We start from the raw sequence: 22,554 nt of genomic DNA, 5'->3' as shown, positions 1-22,554 counted from the left end.
AAAGAACATTCCAAGAAAATTCCCAATTGTTCATGAACAGTCAGCAGTTCAGGCACACCTGGCTGTCCTGCTCCCACACCCAGGAGCTCAGGGGTGCCTGAGACAACCTGGAACAGGGACTGACATCCCAGAGCTCCTACCTGCCTTCCCAGCTTGCATCTCCCAGCTTTTTACACCCAGCTAACTACAATTAATCCATTAATTTTTATCAGGCCACTGTCCCATGTAACAAAACCTGCCACCAGAGCCCCAAAGCTCCTGGAACACTCTGGCTCCCCAAACCCTGAGCATTTTAGCCATGAAGGTACCTCCAGGTGTGGCTTTTCCTCCAGGCAGCTCTTGTTGCCCCTCTCCCAGGCTGCAGTGCCTGCAGCAAGTGCAGGGACTGACTGGAGAGGTTCCTGCTGCTCCCCTGTGCAGGACAGTGCCCCTCCAGTGCCCCAGCTGGTGCCTGCTCTCACCAACCCCTCAGCTGCTCCAGCAGGGCAAGGCTGCAGAACCCAGAACTCCACCAGGACCTCCTTCCACCACTGGATCTAAGGGATGTCCTTGGGTTTAGCTGCTCCCACTGAACACTCAATCCAACCCTGCTTGCACACACTGAGGCAGTGGATATCCTTCCCAGTGCATTCTGTACACCCAAAGCTTCTGTTCAGCCTTAGCAAAAGCAAGGCAAACCCCCAAGAAATGGCTCCAGCTGAAGTCCCTGCCATGGAGGGGTGGCTGTGAGAGCAGTGAGAGCCTCAGTTCTGCTCCTGCTGATGGTGGAACAACAGGAACCCCAGGAAAAAACCCAACCCCACCTTTCATTCCTTGGGCCCTGCTCCAGATGATCCCAAGGTTGGAGCACTAACCTACCACTACAGCATGATGTGCAAGACTGCTCCAGTGCACATTAGCTTACCCAAATGCTCTAACAAACACACCTTAATCCAGCCCCAGAACAGCCAATTCAAATTTCTGATTCATCCTCTCAGAAACACAGCATTCTAACAATGGAAGTTTCCCTCAAGCTTTCCAGAGGAACTTTTAAAACAGTTTTTATAAATAAGAAAATGAAGCGTGTCCATTTTTTTCTGGCAGTTTCCCCTGAGCCTGAGCAAGCAGCATTTGTGACTGGCACATTTCAGTGTGGCAGCACACAGAGCAGGCAGAGGGACACAGAGCAGGCAGGGGGACACAGAGCAGAGCAGGGGACACAGAGCAGGCAGGGGGACACAGAGCAGGCAGGGGGACACACACAGAGCATACAGGGGACACACACACACACACCAAGCAGGGGACACACACACCAAGCAGGGACACACACACACAGACCAAGCAGGGACACACACAGAGCATACAGGGGACACACACACACACCAAGCAGGGGACACACACACACACACACAGAGCAGGCAGGGGACACACACACACCAAGCAGGGACACACACAGAGCATCCAGGGGACACACACACACAGACCAAGCAGGGTCCCAGAGCAGAGCCCTACCCGCAGCTCGGTGACTCGGAAGGGCTCCCGCAGCCGCCCATCTTCATCCTTCAGGTTGTAACCCTCCGCTCGCTTGTCCCTCTCACTGATCTTCCACAGCTTAATGGTTTTATCTACAACCAAACATTGACATGTTGAGAGTGAACTGCTACCCACTGCAGCCACTGAGGATGGACTCAGCAGATGGACAGCACTGACCTGGCTGTGGTTCCCCTGCTTGCAGCACAAGGGCCCTGATGGAGCTCTTCACCCACAATGTGAGGGGCAGTTGGAATAAAATCCCAATTTGTGTCCCCCTGGGGAGAGTTGCACACATCAACTCCCCAAATGCCCCACTGAGCCCTGGATTACCTGAATTACAAGAACAGACCCCTGCTGGGGCCAACCCAAGCCACACAGGCACTCCTCACAGTAACTGTGCTAGAGGAAGGCAGGCCTGGCCCAGGTCCCTGCAGAGCCCAAGGCAAGATCAGGGATTTGGGGCTCCAGGGAATGCTCCAGTGCAGCCACTGAGTGCACACTTGTCTCACCAGTGGAGAGATCCTTGGCTCACTGCAGCCAAACCTCTCCTCCCCAAACCCCTGCACAGCATTTCACACACAGTTTAAACAATGCTTTATTAAGACTTCTATCAGAGGAAATTATTGTAATTCAGACAGAAGTCACTCCTGCTTTCAGAATTTCACCATGACCTCACAAAGTGATCCAAACTGTTAGGAATAATGCATCCCTCATAGTAAGAGTAAGTTTTTTCCACAGAATAGTTTAGGTTGGAAAATACCTTTAAGACATGAGTCTAACTGTTCCCACTAACACAAGTCCCCAATTCTACAATTTTATTTACAGATGCTCCACAATGCACTAAAATAGACCCAATATCCATACAGCCAACATTCCAATCAAAACATATTTTGCATGTGATTAGAGAAGACATTAAAACAACATCAAAACATGTAAAATAAAAAAACAAACCCAAGTGTATGACAGGTGAGACAACATTGCAACGCCAAAGTTCTTTGTGCAAAGAAAGGGCCCTTACCATTTGTAGACAGCAGGAAGTGAGCAGCATTCTGTTGTGGTAACCACCTAATTTTATTAATTTTTTCCTCAATTTCTAGACTTTTCAAGTAGTCAAACTCGGGCTCGTGACTCTGGAAGGTGCTGTAAACATTGTATTCTCCCCGGAGGAGAGGACGGCTCTTAGTCTGCAAGAAAAAGAGCAGCTCTTGGGCTGATGGCACTGGCTCCCTCAGAAATGGCACACACAAATCCAACTGTCCACCACAACACCAGCTTCTTCAGCAGCTCTGGCATTCTGAGCCTTCAGGCTGTGACTCTGTGAGCAGGGCATGATGCAGAGCCTTCCCAAATCCCAGTGTCTGGGGAACTGCCTAACCACCCTAAGCTGGAACTGACCTTGCTAACCCAGTCTGAAACCCAAACTGGGTAAAAAATATGGTTATCATTTCAAGGTTCCAACATTAAACAAAAAAATTATTCCAGATTCTTTCCTGCAGTTTTGCACGTGACAAAAGAAATGTCCCTCATTCCCAACTCTTCCCCCAGTTTCCATGTGCTCCCAGGGAGAAGCTGAATTTTCCTGTGTGAACAGTCTGACTTGGGGATTGTTTTTCCCCACCCTCTGAGGAACTGCTGTGACAGGAGGGTTTTACCTTACAGAACAACTGAGAGCCAACACAAAATAGATCCTGAGGAGTTCAGGATGCTCCTGAGGCACTTGTGACCTTATGTGTGAGCCTCAGCTAAGTCTCTGGCCACCCTGAGTAACTGCAGGAGCTGTGTGGGTGCAGCCAGGGAACATCCCAGCAGTGCTGGCACCTCCCTGCTCCAGCACAGCCTGAAGGCACCTGTGGGACAGGGCTGGAGCAGCAGCACAGCCAGGAGAAATGCAAAATATGGCCAGGTGTTCATTACAGAGCATCATCTGAGCCCCACAAGGACAGCAGAGGGGTTCTGCTGCAGAAATCCCACAGCACATGAAGATTTGTAATATTCATGCACAGACAAGCTGAATTAAAATTGCATTATCAATTCTGGTATTTCTGAGCCAGGAGAATGCTCAAATTCCCAACTGCTCAAAGGACAGGATAAGCAGACACTGGTGAGAAGTGCCCTGTGGAATGCTGGCTTTGTAAAGAGCCCACATCCCTCCTGACATGACAACTGCTCCCAGCACTTGCTGCAGTTTCAGGATGAACACTCAGGACATGACAGCAGTGTCCCACAGCTGAACTCCACACAGGAGCTGAGCAAGGGCAGGAGGGACAGAGCTCCCATCCTCCTGATGGGAAATGTCACGTGCTTCTGGAGAAGTGGCTGTTCCACTGCTTTTAAATCCTCATACAAGTTTAACCACCCTATCCTGTAGTCCTTGCAGCTTGTTTCCTAAACTTCTTTGACATTTTCTCCCAAAGCATTGTGATTTATCTCAGATCAGCCTCACCCAGTGGAAAAATTCAGGAGAAAGTGCAAATTCTGCAAAGCAACACTGAGGACACCAGGAACATATAAAGAGCTCACTTGGATTTGGGGACTATTTTCTCTGGAAGGAGGGAGGGGAACCCTCACCAGACCAACTACAGCACAGGGCAAGTATTTACAAACTTGGCTAACTTGGGGTTTTCTGAGAAAACTCTCCATCCAAACCCCAGGGCATGAACAGATAAGTGAGACTGTGCAACACAAGAACAGTGTAGTAACAACACTTTTGTTTTTTTGAGTCACTGACCTCTTGTTCCCTTTGAAATATAACCACTCTGCCACCTTTGTCTCCTGTTGCAAGAAGATCACCAGTGTAATTAAATTCAACTGTTGAAATTATATCAGCTGTAGAGAGAACAGAAATAAACCAGCACTGTAACGTGGAAAGCAAATCAAAGAGTTCCAAGACTCGAGCACAAAAAAAGCATTACAACTCTTATCAATGCAATGACACAATTCTTCATTTACACCCCCAAATGCAGCCATGTTCCAAAGCCTGACACACTTTTACTGACAAGCTGAAACACTCACTCATTCCTCAGTGCTGCCCTTCAGTCATCAGAGGCACACTGGCTTAGGAACCCAATATGTGTGTGTGTGTGTGTGTGTGTGTGTGTGTGTGTGTGCTGTGGGCAATATCCATGGGGAAATCCCTGCCCTGAGCTCCCCAATGTGTGTGTGTGTGTGTGTGTGTGTGTGTGCTGTGGGCAATATCCATGGGGAAATCCCTGCCCTGAGCTCCCCTGTGTGTGTGTGTGTGTGTGTGTGTGTGTGTGTGTGTGTGTGCTGTGGGCAATATCCATGGGGAAATCCCTGCCCTGAGCTCCCCTGTGTGTGTGTGTGTGTGTGTGTGTGTGTGTGCTGTGGGCAATATCCATGGGGAAATCCCTGCCCTGAGCTCCCCAGTGTGTGTGTGTGTGTGTGTGTGTGTGTGTGTGTGTGTGTGTGCTGTGGGCAATATCCATGGGGAAATCCCTGCCCTGAGCTCCCCAATGTGTGTGTGTGTGTGTGTGTGTGTGTGTGCTGTGGGCAATATCCATGGGGAAATCCCTGCCCTGAGCTCCCCCGTGTGTGTGTGTGTGTGTGTGTGTGTGTGTGTGTGTGTGTGTGCTGTGGGCAATATCCATGGGGAAATCCCTGCCCTGAGCTCCCCAATGTGTGTGTGTGTGTGTGTGTGTGTGTGTGTGTGTGTGTGTGTGTGTGTGTGTGTGTGTGTGTGTGCTGTGGGCAATATCCATGGGGAAATCCCTGCCCTGAGCTCCCCAATCTCAGCATTAACCCTGCAGTGCCCTGGGGCTGTCCCTGCCCTGAGCTCCCCAATCTCAACATTAACCCTGCAGTGCCCTGGGGCTGCTGCTCATCCCCTGCAGCCCCAGCCCCTGGGAGGGGGCAATAAAGAAATAATTGCCACTGAACAGCCCCAGCCAAGGGGAGGGGAGATAAGGAGCTGCAAATGTCTGTCCCAGGCTGGGGCAGATGGCAACAAACCCAAGAAAACACTCAGCAAACACTGCTCCTGCTGGGCCTGCTCACATCAAATATTGCATTTATGGTGCAGATAGCAGAACCCTGAGGTTTGAAGTGTATCACAGCAATCAGTGCCAGAGTGTGCAATTGGAGACTCCCTGGAAACTCCTTTCCTGTATTGATTCTGATGGGCTATCTCTGAAATTCCTTTCAATAATGCTCCACTCTCACGAGGAAGGTGATTGGAAACCCTAACCAGTTTTCTCAATATAAGTTCATTTTTCATCTTTTATCAATGATGCCCTTAAAGTTTTCTCCTAGTATGTAGAGGTAATAATTTACCTTATTAGATTAAAAACTGATTATTCAAAAGAACTAAATAAATGAGCAAATATCATCTTTCTACAGATTTATGCCAGCCTTCAACATCACACTAGCAACCAGCTTCTGGACACATCCAGTTTTACAGTCACCTTTCCTTAAAGGGAATTAATTACCAGTCAATTATCAGTTATTATTAATTACACACAGGCATTTTAGAAGACACCCTGGAAAAGCAGCAAGCCAAGGAAAAAGAAACAGAGAAGGTAAGCAATCAGTGAAATGACTTCACTGAGAATTTTATGACATTTTCAGCACTCAGATATGAAGAAGCCCTTGCATTATGAAAGTTTATTAGTAGCAAAACTAATATTCCACTACCAGCAGCACCTGCAAGCCCTTTGAGCAAGGATCCCTTTTACCCTTGGAGACTCAGGAATAACAGCAGCAATAAATGCCTCCTTGACACATGCAATTCTTTCAAAGTCACAAAAGCTACTTTTCCATTTCGTTTTACAAAGGGAAAAAGTTATTATTAGCTTCTCCCATTTTCTGCTGCAGTGTTCACACAATTACTTGCTCAAAAGAATCTGTTTATCATTTTTGTTTCCCAAAATGCCCAAAGCAGCCATTATCCCCCAGCAGTGCTTTCCAGACAAACAGAATCTTGGGTGGAAACACCAAAACACAGACACTACCCAAATTTCATGGTTTGAAACAAGAAGTGCAGGGAGAGGAGGTGAAGAACATGCACTGAAACAGTCTGAACCAACATGCTCCAGGAACAGGGAACTGGGTGGGCACAGCAGGACAAAAATAGAGAAGCTTCCTCCAAATATTTTCTAAGTTACAAAATTTGGAATATGAGCAATCACCTGTTTTAATAGCACTGTACTTGTTTTATCCATAAATGTATGAATTATACAGTTTTCCCTACAGGCAGGTTTAATTGAAGCAGCTCAATCCCCCAAATCATTCCACCCACTATCCTCAGCACTCTACCATCTCAAAGCAGGTGAAATCAGAAAATATTCCAAGGCTCCAAGTAAAGCACAGAACCAATTCCAACCCATCCCTCAACACTTCACCCACCTACATTTGCTCTTCACTTCCAAGTCAGTTAAAACTTTTAGGAAAGAACAAAGCAAACCTCTGCAGGCTCCTCATCACTGCATTGCCTCTGGGATTTGGAACTTTTCAGTCAGATGGCATAACTGCTGCTCAGGTAGCCAAGCACCATCCCTGCCTGGCTTCCAGATCTGCCCCATGGCAGCACAGCCACTGCCCATGGAGCTGGGGAGGTGAGCAGAGCCAAAGCAGCCCCCCAAGGCTCTCCTCTCCTCTCCTCTCCTCTGCAGGAGCAGAGCTTTGGCCAGCTGTCCCTCCAGTCTGCTCTGCAGCAGGCAGGGCAGCAATCCCTGGCACTTCCCAGCAACACACAAGGCTGGCAATACTTCCTTCCAGACATGGAAAATTCATGTGTAGCCTCACTTCTGGAAAGGAGCTCCAACCTGGTACCAGTGCATCCAGAGGAGAAACTGGGCTGTTTTCCCAGCTGGGGTATCACAAGGATTGCTGGCAAGGACACTGAGATTCTGCAGTACCCCCAAATCCAAGAGCACTGATCACTTCCACAGGTAGGAAACCAACACATCAGAGGCCACAAACACCCAGCTCTGCAGCAATGTGGGGCCCATGCCCTGACTGAGGTGCCAAAGTTCAGCTTGGTGCTCTGAGCCCTTCACCTTCTGTGCTGGGTGAGAACCTGCCACAAACAACTCCTGCCCCAGCTCTGCCAAGTTACAGCCTGCAGAGCCTCCTGGGCAAGTTCTGCAGGGAGTGAGGGGGGCCAGGGTGGCAGAGAGCAGCTTTTGTCAGGATTTGGAGGTGGCAGCCAGCTCCTGCCTGCACACTGACATCCCCCCCAGCACTGACACCGGATCAAGGGCTGGGCTCCCAGCTGAGGTAATGGAGAATGCAAAGAGATCCACAACATCTACAGCAGGGGCCTAAAATTAGCTCCTGTGAACTTTTCCTCTCCAGGCTGGCTGTGCATTGCTGCTCTGCTTAAAACCCAAAGCTGAGAACATGGCATTACCTGATGCTCACCCAGCACAATCTGCAGCTGCAGCCTGTGTTCAGAGCCAACACTAACCAGGCATGGCAGCACCAGTGCCTCTCATCCCCTGAGCTGCTCAGAGCCCCTTGTCACAAACCCACTCCTCAGGCATGGAGTGAAAAGGAACCAAACACTCACAGCTCTCTATCAGCACCTAAAAAGGAGGCTGCTGCAGCTTCCAGGGCATTTTAACTCACCATGTTCCATGTAATGGACAAGGCAGCAGTTCAGCACAGAGCCTGAGCAATGCAGACCTGGCTCCTGCCCTGCTCCTCAGGGGAGTGTGGATGCACAGCCCCTTCTCCCATGGCCCATCCTGGGACCAAGGGGACACACCTTCCCCTCCAACACTCATCTACAAAGCTCTGGGAGGCACTGAGTGCTGTGCACAGGGGATGGGAAGCAAGCAGAGTGTGCAGGAGGAGCAGCACAGGTTATGTGCTCCTAAATGGGCTCAGAGCAGACACTGCATGTCCCTGGAATGCAGTCTGAACTGTGACACAGAAGGGACACAGCTCTGTCTGAGCACACAGGGACAGCACAGGGAGCAGAGGTGACAAACGTGGGCACTGAGAACAGCAAGGAACCATCACTCAGAGCAACTCAGGAAAAACTCCTCAAATAAAAAACACAATAGGAGCAAATAAGATCAGTGAGAGAAACAGAGAGCCCCTTCAGAGGGAAGAGATTGCCAAAGAAAATGAAGCAATTTAGAGACCAGCGCCTGCTAAAGAGCAAACCATAGAAAAAAATGGTTAAAAAACCAAAATCCACTGGAGCTCAACAAGTTCCAGACACACAGGGCCACTGATCTGCAGCCCCAGACAGGACCAGGCAGTGCCCTGAGGGCTCTGGGGTGGCCAGAGGGAAGCAGTGTGAGCCAGCACTGACTCCTGCCTCAGCCTGCCCAGGAGAAGGAGAGCTGTGCCAGCACAGGGGAACAGAGCAGCACCCTGCATGGGCAGGGACCCTCTGCTCCTGCTCCCAGGGCTCCAAAAATGCTCTTTCCCAACAGCTGACAGAAATCACAATTGCACTGAAACAGGAGCCAAACTCCCCAGCTGGAATAACCAATAACCACCTGACAACACACGAACACATCCAGGTCACTCAAAGCACCTCAGAACACACCTCCTTATACACCCAAACTTCCATTTCCACTTCTGGGATTTCTTGGCAGAGTTAACACAGGAGTGAGGTGTAGCAGAAATCAGGACAAGAAGCCAAAGGGGTATGGTTTGGGCAAAGCAAACTTCTCCCAGCTTACACTGTTCAACACTCTGCCAGCCCAAAATATCCATAAGGAGGGCACAGCACAACCAGGGGTGGCACAGCACCATAGAAAACTAATTCCATAAGCTTTCTCCTACTAGAAGTACATTTAATTAATTCATGCTATTGTTAATTTTTTCTAAGTAGCTCACTGTGGTGGTTTTGGGTGTACTTCTATCAGGAGTTCATGGAAGTCTTAACATGATAAGAAAATAGATTTTTTTTTTTCAGTTGAAGCTCTCTTACCTTCCCACCCTTTAAAAAAGTGGGTTTTGTTGTTTTTCATCAGGCAGGGACAACCCCAGTGGCTCCCACAGGAAGACTTGCACCAATTCCTGCATTCCCACTACTCAAATTGCTTTATTGTGCAATCCCACTTACAACTGCAATTGATATTCACTGCTTATCCAGACTCTTCACCATTCACATTTTACTACATTTTACCAAAGCTTCATATTTCACCAAAATGTAATGATGGAATCCCAGCCTGGTTTGGGTTGGAGGGACCTCAAAGCCCACCCAGTGCCACCCCTGCCATGGCAGGGACACCTTCCCTGTCCCAGGTGCTCCAAGTCCCCTCCTTTCCAGCTCTTACAGAAAAAAAGCACATTATTAAAGCTTACAACCAATTCTGCAACTCCCTTCATGCAACTGAACCACACTTCACAGAGCTGCACCTCTACTGCAAGAGTTTTTTTTAAAAAGCACAAAACCATGCCAGAATTTCCTTTAAGCACAGGAGAATTCCTGAACCCCACATGATGATTTGTAAAGACAATTTGGAGAGAACATTTCTGAATCACTTGTAGCTGCACTCAGGATTACAGCTAATATATTTTTATTAGATTGTGGCTGTCTTTACTCCCTGGCAAACTGCTGAGGTGTCTGACCCAGCAGCCAACAGGCAGCAAAAGCAGAAGGAGACCTGGCAGAAGGGATGGTAACAGGGGATGCCTCAGTCTGGCAGGGCACTCAGTCCATACCACTCACCAGCTGCAGAATTTAAAAAAACAACTTTCTTCTTGGATCATTAGCTGGAGATACAGAACTGCATCCAGGAGTGCTCATGGATTAGATGCAGAACATCTGGCCCATGGGAATTTGGGCATATCTGTACATTATTCAAGAAGCAGATTTACATTTTACTTGCCCCCCAAAAAAGAGCCTCCCTAAACAAGAGGATTTTGAACATGCAAAACAAATTCATCACTGAAATCATGGAAGTGATGAAGTCTCTAGCAGCATTTGTATTCTCTATTTAGAAAGGTGTTTCTAGAAAAAAAAAGCAACCCAAGAATTAAAAGTTTCATGGGCAACCAGTGCAAGTTTTGGAGTCACACGGCTGGTTAACAGCAACAACAAAATGACAAGACAATCTTGAATTGAAATGCTGACTGCTGCCATGCCCAATATTCAAGCACTGCAGTCCTCCTCCCTGAATGCAGCTGAATGCCCAGCTCTAGAGGAGTGCTGTGCAGCCTTTCCCAGGCCAGCAGTGATGCTGAGGCTGAACAGTGCCCTTCTCTCTGGAGCCAGGGCTGGCATGAGTCACCCAGGGCAGGCAGGGCACGGGCAGCACAAAGAGTCATTTCTCTAGTAATGACCCACTTAGGAAAATCCAGCTGCCAGCCTCACACAGCCTCTTGTCCCAGGGTTTGTGCTGCAGCCAGGCACCTGAGAAACAGCCATGGCATAGAAAACCTGGGTGACAACTGCACTGTGAAAGAAAGGATGTGCTGGTAAAGTCTGGCTGAGCACTTTCAGCTCCTGAATGAAGCTCTAAGAAAATCCAGCAAAAACTGCCTGGAACAGGCTGGACAGCAACTCCATAGAGAGCTGATTTTTCACAAAATAGACCAAAACCTGACAGCAGTTGTGAGTTTGCACTGTCACAAAAACTGAGGTGCAATTTGAAGGCTATTTCAAGGCAGCAGTTGTCCATCAAGCAGGTTTACATGGGCAGCTTGATAAGAGAGGATTTAAAAGATGGTAATGAGTAAATTTGTGCCTGAGGCCCAAAATCTAGCAATGTATTTGTACTCTTACTAGAAAATTCAATTTGGGTAATTATTAGCAAATAAATGGTGGATTTTTTCTAGTTAATTCCAATTTCAAGGCAAAATGGAACAGGAAGGGAAAGGCCACAAATCAAAGTAAAATCAAAAATCACAAAGCCTGTAAACAGTTCTGGTATTTCCATAGGAAAATGCAATTTCAGTGGCAGTTTTGCAAAGCCAGGTGCTGAATGATTCCTGGAGCAAATCCACACTGCTCAGGGGTTTCCTGGGAAGCAAGGTGCCCCAGCACTGCATCCTCTACTCAGGGAGAACTGACCTCTAGTCACACAGGTGACAGATCCAAGAAAAAAGAACCATTTAAAATACATAAAAGCTACTTATATACATCTCTACAAGATTTCTGGGAACTTCAGAGCAAGCTACAAAATGTACAGAGGGGGAGAAAAAGGAAGAGAACAACTGAGTTGAGTTTCTCCAGCAGTTCCCAGTGTATCCCTCCCATGGCCATTATTTAAATGGAATGCCAAACAAGTGGCATGAAAATGAAAACACTGTCAGCACAATTTCCCCATAGCAGGCAGTGAGGGAAAATATTTACTGCATCCAGTAACACAAATAAAATCCCAAACCCAAGCTGAGCACACACAGCCCTGCAAGTCAATCCACACTTTGGAAAGGAGCTCTGCCAGCCTGGACAGCTGGAGCACAGGAAATTTAGGGGCAAAAAAAGAACTTTCTCATCAGAGTCAAGCAAAACTCCATCCAGGGTCTGCACATCTCAGAAAACACTTTTCCCAGTTACAACATTCCTTGTTTTCTACTCTGCCCAACACATGAAGTGCTTGGAAAATTTCAGAGAAATGTGAAGGTGTGCCCTTTTTCCTGCTGAATATCCCTATTTATAGCTCCCAAACGTGAACAAGTGGGAATCAAATCTCTCCACAGCTGCAGGAACCCTTTAAACTGCACTTTTGACTGCAGCACAAATGACAGAGCTGCACTCTCTGTGCGTCAGAGTGAAACTTGACAAGCCTGACAGACTCCACTGGTGTTTCTTTTTTCCTCTCCCTGTATCGTATCACTGTTGGTACCTTTTATCCCAAGCCCAGAACTGGAGACAGTTATCCTAGGCCCAGAACCCTGCCCAGCTCTGGGCTCCTGAGGAGCAGAAAGCCCAGGAGCTGCTGGAGAGGGTCCAGCAGAGGCCCCTGAGCCCATTTTGGGATGGAGATCTCTGAGATGAGCAGAGGTGTGGGGCTGGGAAGGGAAGGCTGAGGGGGATCCATCAATCCACACCAATCCCCAGGGCTGGCACAGCAGGGGCAGAGACAGGCCAGGCAGCAATGGCAGCAACAACCCACAGCAAGCTCCAGCCCCAGGTGAGAAAGAGCCTGTGTCCATGGAGGGGCAGAGCTGCCCAGGGAGGGGCTGGGGTCTCCCTCTCCAGAGCCATGCCAAACCTGCTGGACACGTTCCTGTGCCACCTGCTCCAGGTGACCCTGCTGGGCAGGGGAGGGACTGGATCATCTCCAGAGACCCCCCAAACCAGCTACCTGGGGATGGACTGGATCATCTCCAGAGACCCCCCAAACCAGCTACCTGGGGATGGACTGGATCATCTCCAGAGACCCCCCAAACCAGCTACCTGGGGAGGGACTGGATCATCTCCAGAGACCCCCCAAACCAGCTACCTGGGGAGAGACTGGATCATCTCCAGAGACCCCCCAAACCAGCTACCTGGGGATGCTGGGGCCAGCACTAAGGACCTGGAGGATGGTGCTGAGCCTGATGTGTGATGCTCTAGGGGTGGGAGCCATGGCACACACAGATATGGCACACACACAGAGCCATGGCACACACACACACACATAGCCATGGCACACACAGATATGGCACACACACACACACACACACACAGAGCCATGGCACACACATACAGAACCATGGCACACACACATATAGAGCCATGGCACACACACACACACAGAGCCATGGCACACACATATAGAGCCATGGCACACACAGATATGGCACACACACACACAGAGCCATGGCACACACAGATATGGCACACACACATAGCCATGGCACACACACACACACAGAGCCATGGCACACACAGATATGGCACACACACACAGATATGGCACACACACACACACATAGCCATGGCACACACACACACACAGAGCCATGGCACACACAGATATGGCACACACAGATCCATGGCACACACACACACACACAGAGCCATGGCACACACACACACACACAGAGCCATGGCACACACAGATATGGCACACACACATAGCCATGGCACACACACACACACACACATACAGAACCATGGCACACACATACAGAACCATGGCACACACACATATAGAGCCATGGCACACACATACAGAACCATGGCACACACACATATAGAGCCATGGCACACACATACAGAACCATGGCACACACACATATAGAGCCATGGCACACACATACAGAACCATGGCACACACATATAGAGCCATGGCACACACATATAGAACCATGGCACACACATATAGAGCCATGGCACACACATATAGAGCCATGGCACACACACATATAGAGCCATGGCACACACATACAGAACCATGGCACACACATATAGAGCCATGGCACACACACATATAGAGCCATGGCACACACATACAGAACCATGGCACACACATATAGAGCCATGGCACACACACATATAGAGCCATGGCACACACACATAGAACCATGGCACACACATACAGAACCATGGCACACACATACAGAACCATGGCACACACACACACACAGAGCCATGGCACACACAGATATGGCACACACATAGCCATGGCACACACACACACACAGAGCCATGGCACACACAGATATGGCACACACATAGCCATGGCACACACACACACACAGAGCCATGGCACACACAGATATGGCACACACACATAGCCATGGCACACACACACATATAGCCATGGCACACACACACACACACACATACAGAACCATGGCACACACATACAGAACCATGGCACACACACACACACAGAGCCATGGCACACACATACAGAACCATGGCACACACATATAGAGCCATGGCACACACACATATAGAGCCATGGCACACACATACAGAACCATGGCACACACACATACAGAACCATGGCACACACACATACAGAACCATGGCACACACATCTAGAGCCATGGCACACACACATACAGAACCATGGCACACACATATAGAGCCATGGCACACACACATATAGAACCATGGCACACACATACAGAACCATGGCACACACACACATACAGAACCATGGCACACACATCTAGAGCCATGGCACACACACATATAGAACCATGGCACACACATACATACAGAACCATGGCACACACATATAGAGCCATGGCACACACACACATATAGAGCCATGGCACACACACACATATAGAGCCATGGCACACACATACAGAGCCATGGCACACACACATACAGAACCATGGCACACACACACATACAGAACCATGGCACACACACATATAGAACCATGGCACACACATACATACAGAGCCATGGCACACACACATACAGAACCATGGCACACACATATAGAACCATGGCACACACACACATATAGAGCCATGGCACACACACATATAGAGAACCATGGCACACACACATATAGAGAACCATGGCACATATAGAGCCATGGCACATATAGAGCCATGGCACATATAGAGCCATGGCACACACACATATAGAGCCATGGCACACACACATACAGAGCCATGGCACACACATACAGAGCCATGGCACACACACATATAGAGCCATGGCACACACACACATACAGAACCATGGCACACACACATATAGAGCCATGGCACACACACATATAGAGCCATGGCACACACATATAGAACCATGGCACACACATACAGAACCATGGCACACACACATATAGAGCCATGGCACACACACACATACAGAACCATGGCACACACATACAGAACCATGGCACATATAGAGCCATGGTACATATAGAGCCATGGCACACACATATAGAACCATGGCACATATAGAGCCATGGCACACACATATAGAACCATGGCACACACACATATAGAGCCATGGCACACACATATAGAGCCATGGCACATATAGAACCATGGCACACACATATAGAACCATGGCACACACACATATAGAGCCATGGCACACACATATAGAGCCATGGCACATATAGAACCATGGCACACACATATAGAACCATGGCACACACACATATAGAGCCATGGCACACACATATAGAGCCATGGCACATATAGAACCATGGCACACACATACAGAGCCATGGCACACACACATATAGAACCATGGCACACACATATAGAACCATGGCACACACACATATAGAACCATGGCACACACACATATAGAGCCATGGCACACACACATAGAACCATGGCACACACATACAGAGCCATGGCACACACACACATAGAGCCATGGCACACACACATACAGAACCATGGCACACACACATATAGAGCCATGACACACACACATATAGAGCCATGGCACACACACATATAGAACCATGGCACACACATACAGAACCATGGCACACACATATAGAGCCATGGCACACACACATATAGAGCCATGGCACACACACATATAGAACCATGGCACACACATACAGAACCATGGCACACACATAGAGCCATGGCACACTCGGCCCCGGGGCGTTGCGCCGCTGCCCCCGCGTGCCGGGCTCCCCTCACCTTCCGCCACGTCCTCGTCGATCGCCCCCTTCACCTGCAAGAAGCACCACTGCACCTCGTTGTTGCCGCCGCCGTCGCCTCCAGCTCTCGCCACTACTGCGGAGGGAGAAGGGGCGGTGAGAGAGGCGGGGGGGAGAGAGGAGCCCCCGGCCCGGCCCGGCCCGGCCCGCAGCGCTCGGCGCATCACCGCCGCTGCCGCCCGGCGCCGCGCGGCCTGCGGCCGGTACCGCGGCCCCCCGGAGCCCACCCGCGGCCCATCCCCGGCGCGGGCGCGGAGCCGAGCGCGGGGCGCGGACACAGACCTGCCATGGCCGGGGGAGCCGCGGGAGCGGGGCCGGGAGCGGGGCCGGGAGCGGGACGGAGCCGCCCGGAGCCGCGGGAGGGTTCGCGGTTTCAAAATGGCGCCCATTGCCGGGCGGCCCGGCCGTGACGTCACCGCCGGCTCCCCTCAGGGAGGGCGGGCCGGGCACGAGCGGGGCGGCGATGGCGGCACCGGCAGCGCGCCGGGAGGAGGAGGAAAAAGAAGAAAAAGGAAAAGAAGAAGAAAAAGAAAAATAAAAAGAAAAAAGAAAAAAGAAAAAGAAAGAGGAGGAGTGGTGGTCTTGGTGCTGCGGAGGCGCTGCTCCAAACGCCGTGAGGGACGGGGCGGCACCGCCTCAGCGGGGAGATAACGCTGAGCGTCCCGATTTATTGCTGCCCGCTCCCTGAAGGGTTAATCGCGATGAGATAAAAACAAACAACAGAAAATCCCCAAACGCGGCTCTGACTCGTTTCCGCTGCGGCGCCGGCGTGAGGGGAAGGGGGGAGCCCAGCGCGGCCCTGGCACAGGGTAAATCCGGAATAAATCCAGAATAAATCCGCAATAAATCGGGAATAAATGGGGGTTTATCGCAGCCCCAGAGCTGCCGGGCTGGAGGAGCCCTCGGGAGCGCTCAGTGCCCCCGGGAGCTCCGGGACACTCCGGGAATGGGATCCAGCCAGCCCTAAAGTTTGGGTACAGAGTCCTAAAGAGAAGTAAAGTCACAATTAGAAGCTGCTCCTGTCTCTGGGTGATGATGGCGATGAGGAGACAAGAAATATCAGAGAACAACTTTCCCCAACATACGGATTTTTGTACACAAATTACCCAATAAGTTAAAACCACAAACCCGAACCATTTCCCTTAGCCTATTAGAATTCTAGTTTCTTAGCACACCAGCTTATGTATAAACTATGCATGTGGTCTATTTTGTTCTATCTAAAAAATATAAATAATATTTTTACTATATTATGTCTAAAACTATGTTCTTGGAGCCTCTATTAAAACTTATTTTCAATACTAGTATTTAGGAACATGTTTTTCAGCCTTCACTAGAATTGTTCTTTTATATTGGTATCTAAGACTTTTACTCTTTAAAGCACTTAAAACATATCCTTACTTAATTAAACTTACTTGTCTAAAATTTAATCTTACCTTTACTTCATTTGTGAGTAGCTTAATATACTTCAATCCATCTACAGGTTTTAATTCAATCCCTGCTCTCTGATTTCTCTGAAAAATCCAGAGAGGTTTTTCTTTCCAGGCTCCAATGCAGGTGTTCAGCCCTGGCTGTGGGCACTGCCTCTTCCCTGATCTCCTGCCCCAGAAAATGACAATTCCTGCTTCTTTTCCAGGCACGGATACTGGAACTTGTGAAGATGCAATCTCTGCCCCTAAGTCTGAAAGAGCAGAAAGAAATGAAAATGAATTCTGGGTTTGCCCCCAACCCTCTGTGTTAATGTGTTGCTGGTCTCTAAGTCCCCTGGAAAATGATACAACTTAAAGAATTTAAAGGCCACCTGCTGTAGGAAGGACTAAGTGCTTGGAAAGGTGACACTGCTGTGTCTCAATCCTAAATCCTGGTGGTTATAGGAGACACAAGGAAAGTGGTTGCTGAACAGATGTGATTAATTGTGATTTTGAACACAGATGAGTGAAGAACATCCCCTTACAGAGAGAGTCTTGCTAGGGACAAATAAATCTCTGCTGGGAGTCTCTATGTTACTGGATGGAATTTTACCTGGAGGTTCTTTGGGATTTTCCTGTGGAAGGACTGAAGTCCAGCACTTGCCTGAGTTCAGGATGGTTCCTCTCAGAGACATTGCTGCTCTGGGCTAGCAGCCTGTTCTTGGTAATTTAGATACAGAAATGTTTGACTCAAGTTTTCCTTATTTGATTTCTTAGCATGACATCTGTACCCATTTATAAATGCATTGCTTGATTTCTGTTTATTCCTTATGCAGTGTGTCGTGTATCAAGCATTTAAATAAAACAATTTTTTACTTAGTCTCTTCTTGGCTGTCTCCTCTGGGCTGCAGCAGCTCCAGGTCCCTGCTGGGCACAGAATCCCAATCCTTCCCTGCTGGGCTGCTTCTGGGGTGGGAGTGCTGGGAAAGCTCCTGGAGTTTGGGAAAGTGTTCCCTGCTCAGCTCAGGGTGTGTGTGGGGCTGGGCAGAGCTGCACAACTGGGGGCCAGGGCTGGGATTGGGGCTGGGGCTGTTGCAGAATTCCCAGAATGAAGGCACAGGGTGTGAACAGGGCTGTGTTTGGTCTGGGGCTGTTGCAGAATTCCCAGAATGAAGGCACAGGGTGTGAACAGGGGCTGGGATTGGATTTGGTGCTGTTGCAGAATTCCCAGAATGAAGGCACAGGGTGTGAACAGGGGCTGGGATTGGATTTGGTGCTGTTGCAGAATTCCCAGAATGAAGGCACAGGTGTCAGCAGGGGCTGGGATTGGATTTGGTGCTGTTGCAGAATTCCCAGAATGAAGGCACAGGGTGTGAACAGGGCTGGGATTGGATTTGGTGCTGTTGCAGAATTCCCAGAATGAAGGCACAGGGTGTGAACAGGGCTGTGTTTGGTCTGGGGCTGTTGCAGAATTCCCAGAATGAAGGCACAGGGTGTGAACAGGGCTGGGATTGGTCTGGGGCTGTTGCAGAATTCCCAGAATGAAGGCACAGGTGTCAGCAGGGGCTGTGTTTGGTCTGGGGCTGTTGCAGAATTCCCAGAATGAAGGCACAGGTGTCAGCAGGGGCTGTGTTTGGTCTGGGGCTGTTGCAGAATTCCCAGAATGAAGGCACAGGTGTCAGCAGGGCTGTGTTTGGTCTGGGGCTGTTGCAGAATTCCCAGAATGAAGGCACAGGGTGTGAACAGGGCTGGGATTGGTCTGGGGCTGTTGCAGAATTCCCAGAATGAAGGCACAGGTGTCAGCAGGGGCTGTGTTTGGTCTGGGGCTGTTGCAGAATTCCCAGAATGAAGGCACAGGTGTCAGCAGGGGCTGTGTTTGGTCTGGGGCTGTTGCAGAATTCCCAGAATGAAGGCACAGGTGTCAGCAGGGCTGTGTTTGGTCTGGGGCTGTTGCAGAATTCCCAGAATGAAGGCACAGGGTGTGAACAGGGCTGTGTTTGGTCTGGGGCTGTTGCAGAATTCCCAGAATGAAGGCACAGGGTGTGAACACGGCTGGGATTGGGGCTGGGGCTGTTGCAGAATTCCCAGAATGAAGGCACAGGTGTCAGCAGGGGCTGTGTTTGGTCTGGGGCTGTTGCAGAATTCCCAGAATGAAGGCACAGGTGTCAGCAGGGCTGTGTTTGGTCTGGGGCTGTTGCAGAATTCCCAGAATGAAGGCACAGGGTGTGAACAGGGCTGTGTTTGGTCTGGGGCTGTTGCAGAATTCCCAGAATGAAGGCACAGGGTGTGAACAGGGGCTGGGATTGGTCTGGGGCTGTTGCAGAATTCCCAGAATGAAGGCACAGGGTGTGAACAGGGGCTGGGATTGGATTTGGTGCTGTTGCAGAATTCCCAGAATGAAGGCACAGGGTGTGAACAGGGCTGGGATTGGATCTGGGGCTGTTGCAGAATTCCCAGAATGAAGGCACAGGGTGTGAACAGGGCTGTGTTTGGTCTGGGGCTGTTGCAGAATTCCCAGAATGAAGGCACAGGATGTGAACAGGGGCTGGGATTGGATTTGGTGCTGTTGCAGAATTCCCAGAATGAAGGCACAGGGTGTGAACAGGGCTGTGTTTGGTCTGGGGCTGTTGCAGAATTCCCAGAATGAAGGCACAGGTGTCAGCAGGGCTGTGTTGGGTCTGGGGCTGTTGCAGAATTCCCAGAATGAAGGCACAGGTGTCAGCACTGTTCCTGTCACTCGGTCACTGCTGTGTACTCAGTTCTGCCCTGCCCACAGCGAGCAAGAGAAGCTCCTGAGGTGAAGTTTCCAAATGTGCTCTGGAAATAGGATCGTGCTGCTCGTGCTGGTGGGACTGGAGTCAGATTTCATTAACAGATAGAAACCACACACGTATCACGTGCTAATTGACACCAAAACACCTGATTATTCTTAGGTGAGAAGCACAAGGGATTTTTTTCTCATGGAATTCTTGACAGTGTTCCAAACTTTGGAGCAAACCTGTGGTTTGGCAGTTGGTGGGTTGCCTTGTGAGCCCTGTGTTCAGTGATTTTACCTGTGTTTTTTACACTGGATTTATTCCTATGGTTAATAAAGATACCCCAGACTTCAGTTCTTATCCTGGGGTAACCTCTGGTGGTTCCTGCCCAGTTCCCTGATCCCACAGCTCAGCACAGACCCCACTTTCCCTGAAATACTGCATTGCCTGGGGCTTGCATGGCATTCAGACTCTTCTCCTGCCCCAAAGAGCCCTTGCATCCAAGGAAAATCCCTTTGTCACCTCCAAATATCCGAAAAATATCCTAATATCCTTCAGTCAAATATCCTAAACATCGTGGTTCAGCTTTTCCCTCCTTGCTCTGGCAGTGCCTTCACCTTCCTGATGTCACCAGCCTGTCCCTGTGAGTGTCCCTGTGACTGCAGGGTGTCCCTGTGACAGCAAAATGTCCCTGTGACTGCACAGTGTCCCTGTGAGTGTCCCTGTGACCGCAGGGTGTCCCTGTGACAGCAAAATGTCCCTGTGACTGCAGGGTGTCCCTGTGACTGCAGGGTGTCCCTGTGCCCGTCTGGCACCAGCTGAGCCTGGCCCTGGACAGGGGAGCCCTTCCAGGAAAGGGCAGCACTGCATTTTCCCTGCAGGAAGGGCAGCACTGCATTTATTGCAGGAAGGGCAGCACTGCATTTCCCTTATAGGAAGGGCAGCACTGCATTTCCCTTGCAGGAAGGGCAGCATTGCATTTTCCCTGCAGGAAGGGGCAGCACTGCATTTTCCTGTCTCTGTGTTTGTCCTGCCTGGCTCAGGTGAGGGGACACCAGGGCCATGTGCTGTGTTCTGTTGCTGGCTGTAGGGGCACAGTGTGCCCTCTGAGTCCCTGTGTGTGTCCTGCTCACCCTCAGGTGGCGTTTCCAGGTGTTCCAGGTGTTCCAGAGTGGGAGAAGGGAGGGATCACAGAGCCCTGCTCAGCCTCTGGCAGCCCTGAAGAACCCTGGCAACATCACTGAAAGCAGAGATGAGTTCTTCGCCCAAAATAGAAACAAAAGAATCTCTTTGATAGCTGAATCACCTCCTGACTGAAGAAAGTGTCTGTTCTATTGTGTTCTTGGTGTGATCCTGTAATTGCTCTCTGGTTTGTGAGGAAAGATCTAGAGCTCACCCAACAAGGCAGCTTCTGCACCCTCTGGGAGCACTTCTGCAGCAGTGATCCTACAGGGGCCACTTCTGGGCTCATGTCAGAAATATTGCTGCCCAGAGGGTGTCAGGAAAATCCACAAAGCCCAGGCAATGTGCCTGTTTCTCAGGCCCAAGCTGGGATCCCATCTCCTTTGGTGCCTGGCTCGCTGGGGTGGCTTTGGAGGTCACCTCCTCTTGGGTTGTTTCCCTCAGAGCTGGCAATTCCCCGCTGTTTGCAGCCAGACTGATGGCAGTTCATCTCTCAGGCTGTTCCTGCTTTGACACGAGTGGTGGTGGCTCTGTCCTGCCCAGCCCAGTCCCTGCCAGATTGTGTCAGGGCTGGCTGCTGGCACTGCAGAGCTCCTGGCCATTCCCACTGGGAATCACTGGTGCAGGGAGCCAGCTGTGCCACTCCAGGTTCGATTGGGAGCCACATGTTTGTCATCTTACTGTAATGGAAACCAAATAAATCTCTGCCCTGCCACGTGCTGCATTGTCTGAAGTTGGTTTCTCCCAATGTCTCCCTGCTTCCCCCACCACAAAGTGTCTCTTCCCCAGACTGGCTTTGTTCAGTGTTGCTTCTCTGTGCTGTGCTGTCCATCCAGAGAGGGCCCTTTGTGCAGCAATGGGCTGTGAATGCCCTCCCAAAATATTCATTTCTAAGTTACCTTTGAAGGGAGCTGGTATTATAAATAATAGGAATTGCTCATCCCTCTGCTTCTCTCAGATTACAGTGAAATTATCTTGATCTCAGGAGTCAGAGAAGACACCTGTCAGGCACAGCAGTGGTGACTCATATCTGTGACAGCAAGATTTCTCTCAGTGCCACTTCCTTAAAAGTCAAACCCTCATTCCCATTCTGCTGGAGCTGCTCTGCTCTCCAGCTTCAATTAAAACCTCAGAATAATTCCAAACATTTATGGGTTTCTCTGGCCTCACCCAGGTGTTAACTGCTAC

At 49.8% G+C, this 22,554-nt stretch overlaps 1 protein-coding gene across 2 annotated transcripts in view; it reads right to left on the bottom strand.

Annotated features, from left to right (window-relative positions):
- Nucleotides 1–16,488, bottom strand: part of PPP2R2D (protein phosphatase 2 regulatory subunit Bdelta) — a 23,599-nt gene extending 7,111 nt beyond the window's left edge. Inside the window, exons 1-5 of one of the 2 annotated variants that reach the window (XM_079311991.1) lie at nt 16,305–16,488; nt 16,003–16,098; nt 4,241–4,338; nt 2,531–2,696; nt 1,492–1,604 (exon numbers count right to left, since the gene is read on the bottom strand). In XM_079311991.1, the coding sequence (XP_079168117.1) occupies nt 1,492–1,604; nt 2,531–2,696; nt 4,241–4,338; nt 16,003–16,098; nt 16,305–16,311 (480 nt within the window). In that variant the 5' untranslated portion in view covers nt 16,312–16,488. The remainder of the gene's footprint in view (nt 1–1,491; nt 1,605–2,530; nt 2,697–4,240; nt 4,339–16,002; nt 16,099–16,304) is intronic. The other variant, XM_079311992.1, reaches the window with a different exon arrangement.
- Between the last annotated feature and the right edge of the window lie 6,066 nt (nt 16,489–22,554).

Source organism: Erithacus rubecula (assembly GCF_903797595.1).
Source record: "Erithacus rubecula genome assembly, chromosome: 9".
NCBI classification, from domain to species: domain Eukaryota; kingdom Metazoa; phylum Chordata; class Aves; order Passeriformes; family Muscicapidae; genus Erithacus; species Erithacus rubecula.
Note: the sequence above shows the minus strand (reverse complement) of the source record. Positions and strands in the feature narration are given on the sequence as shown.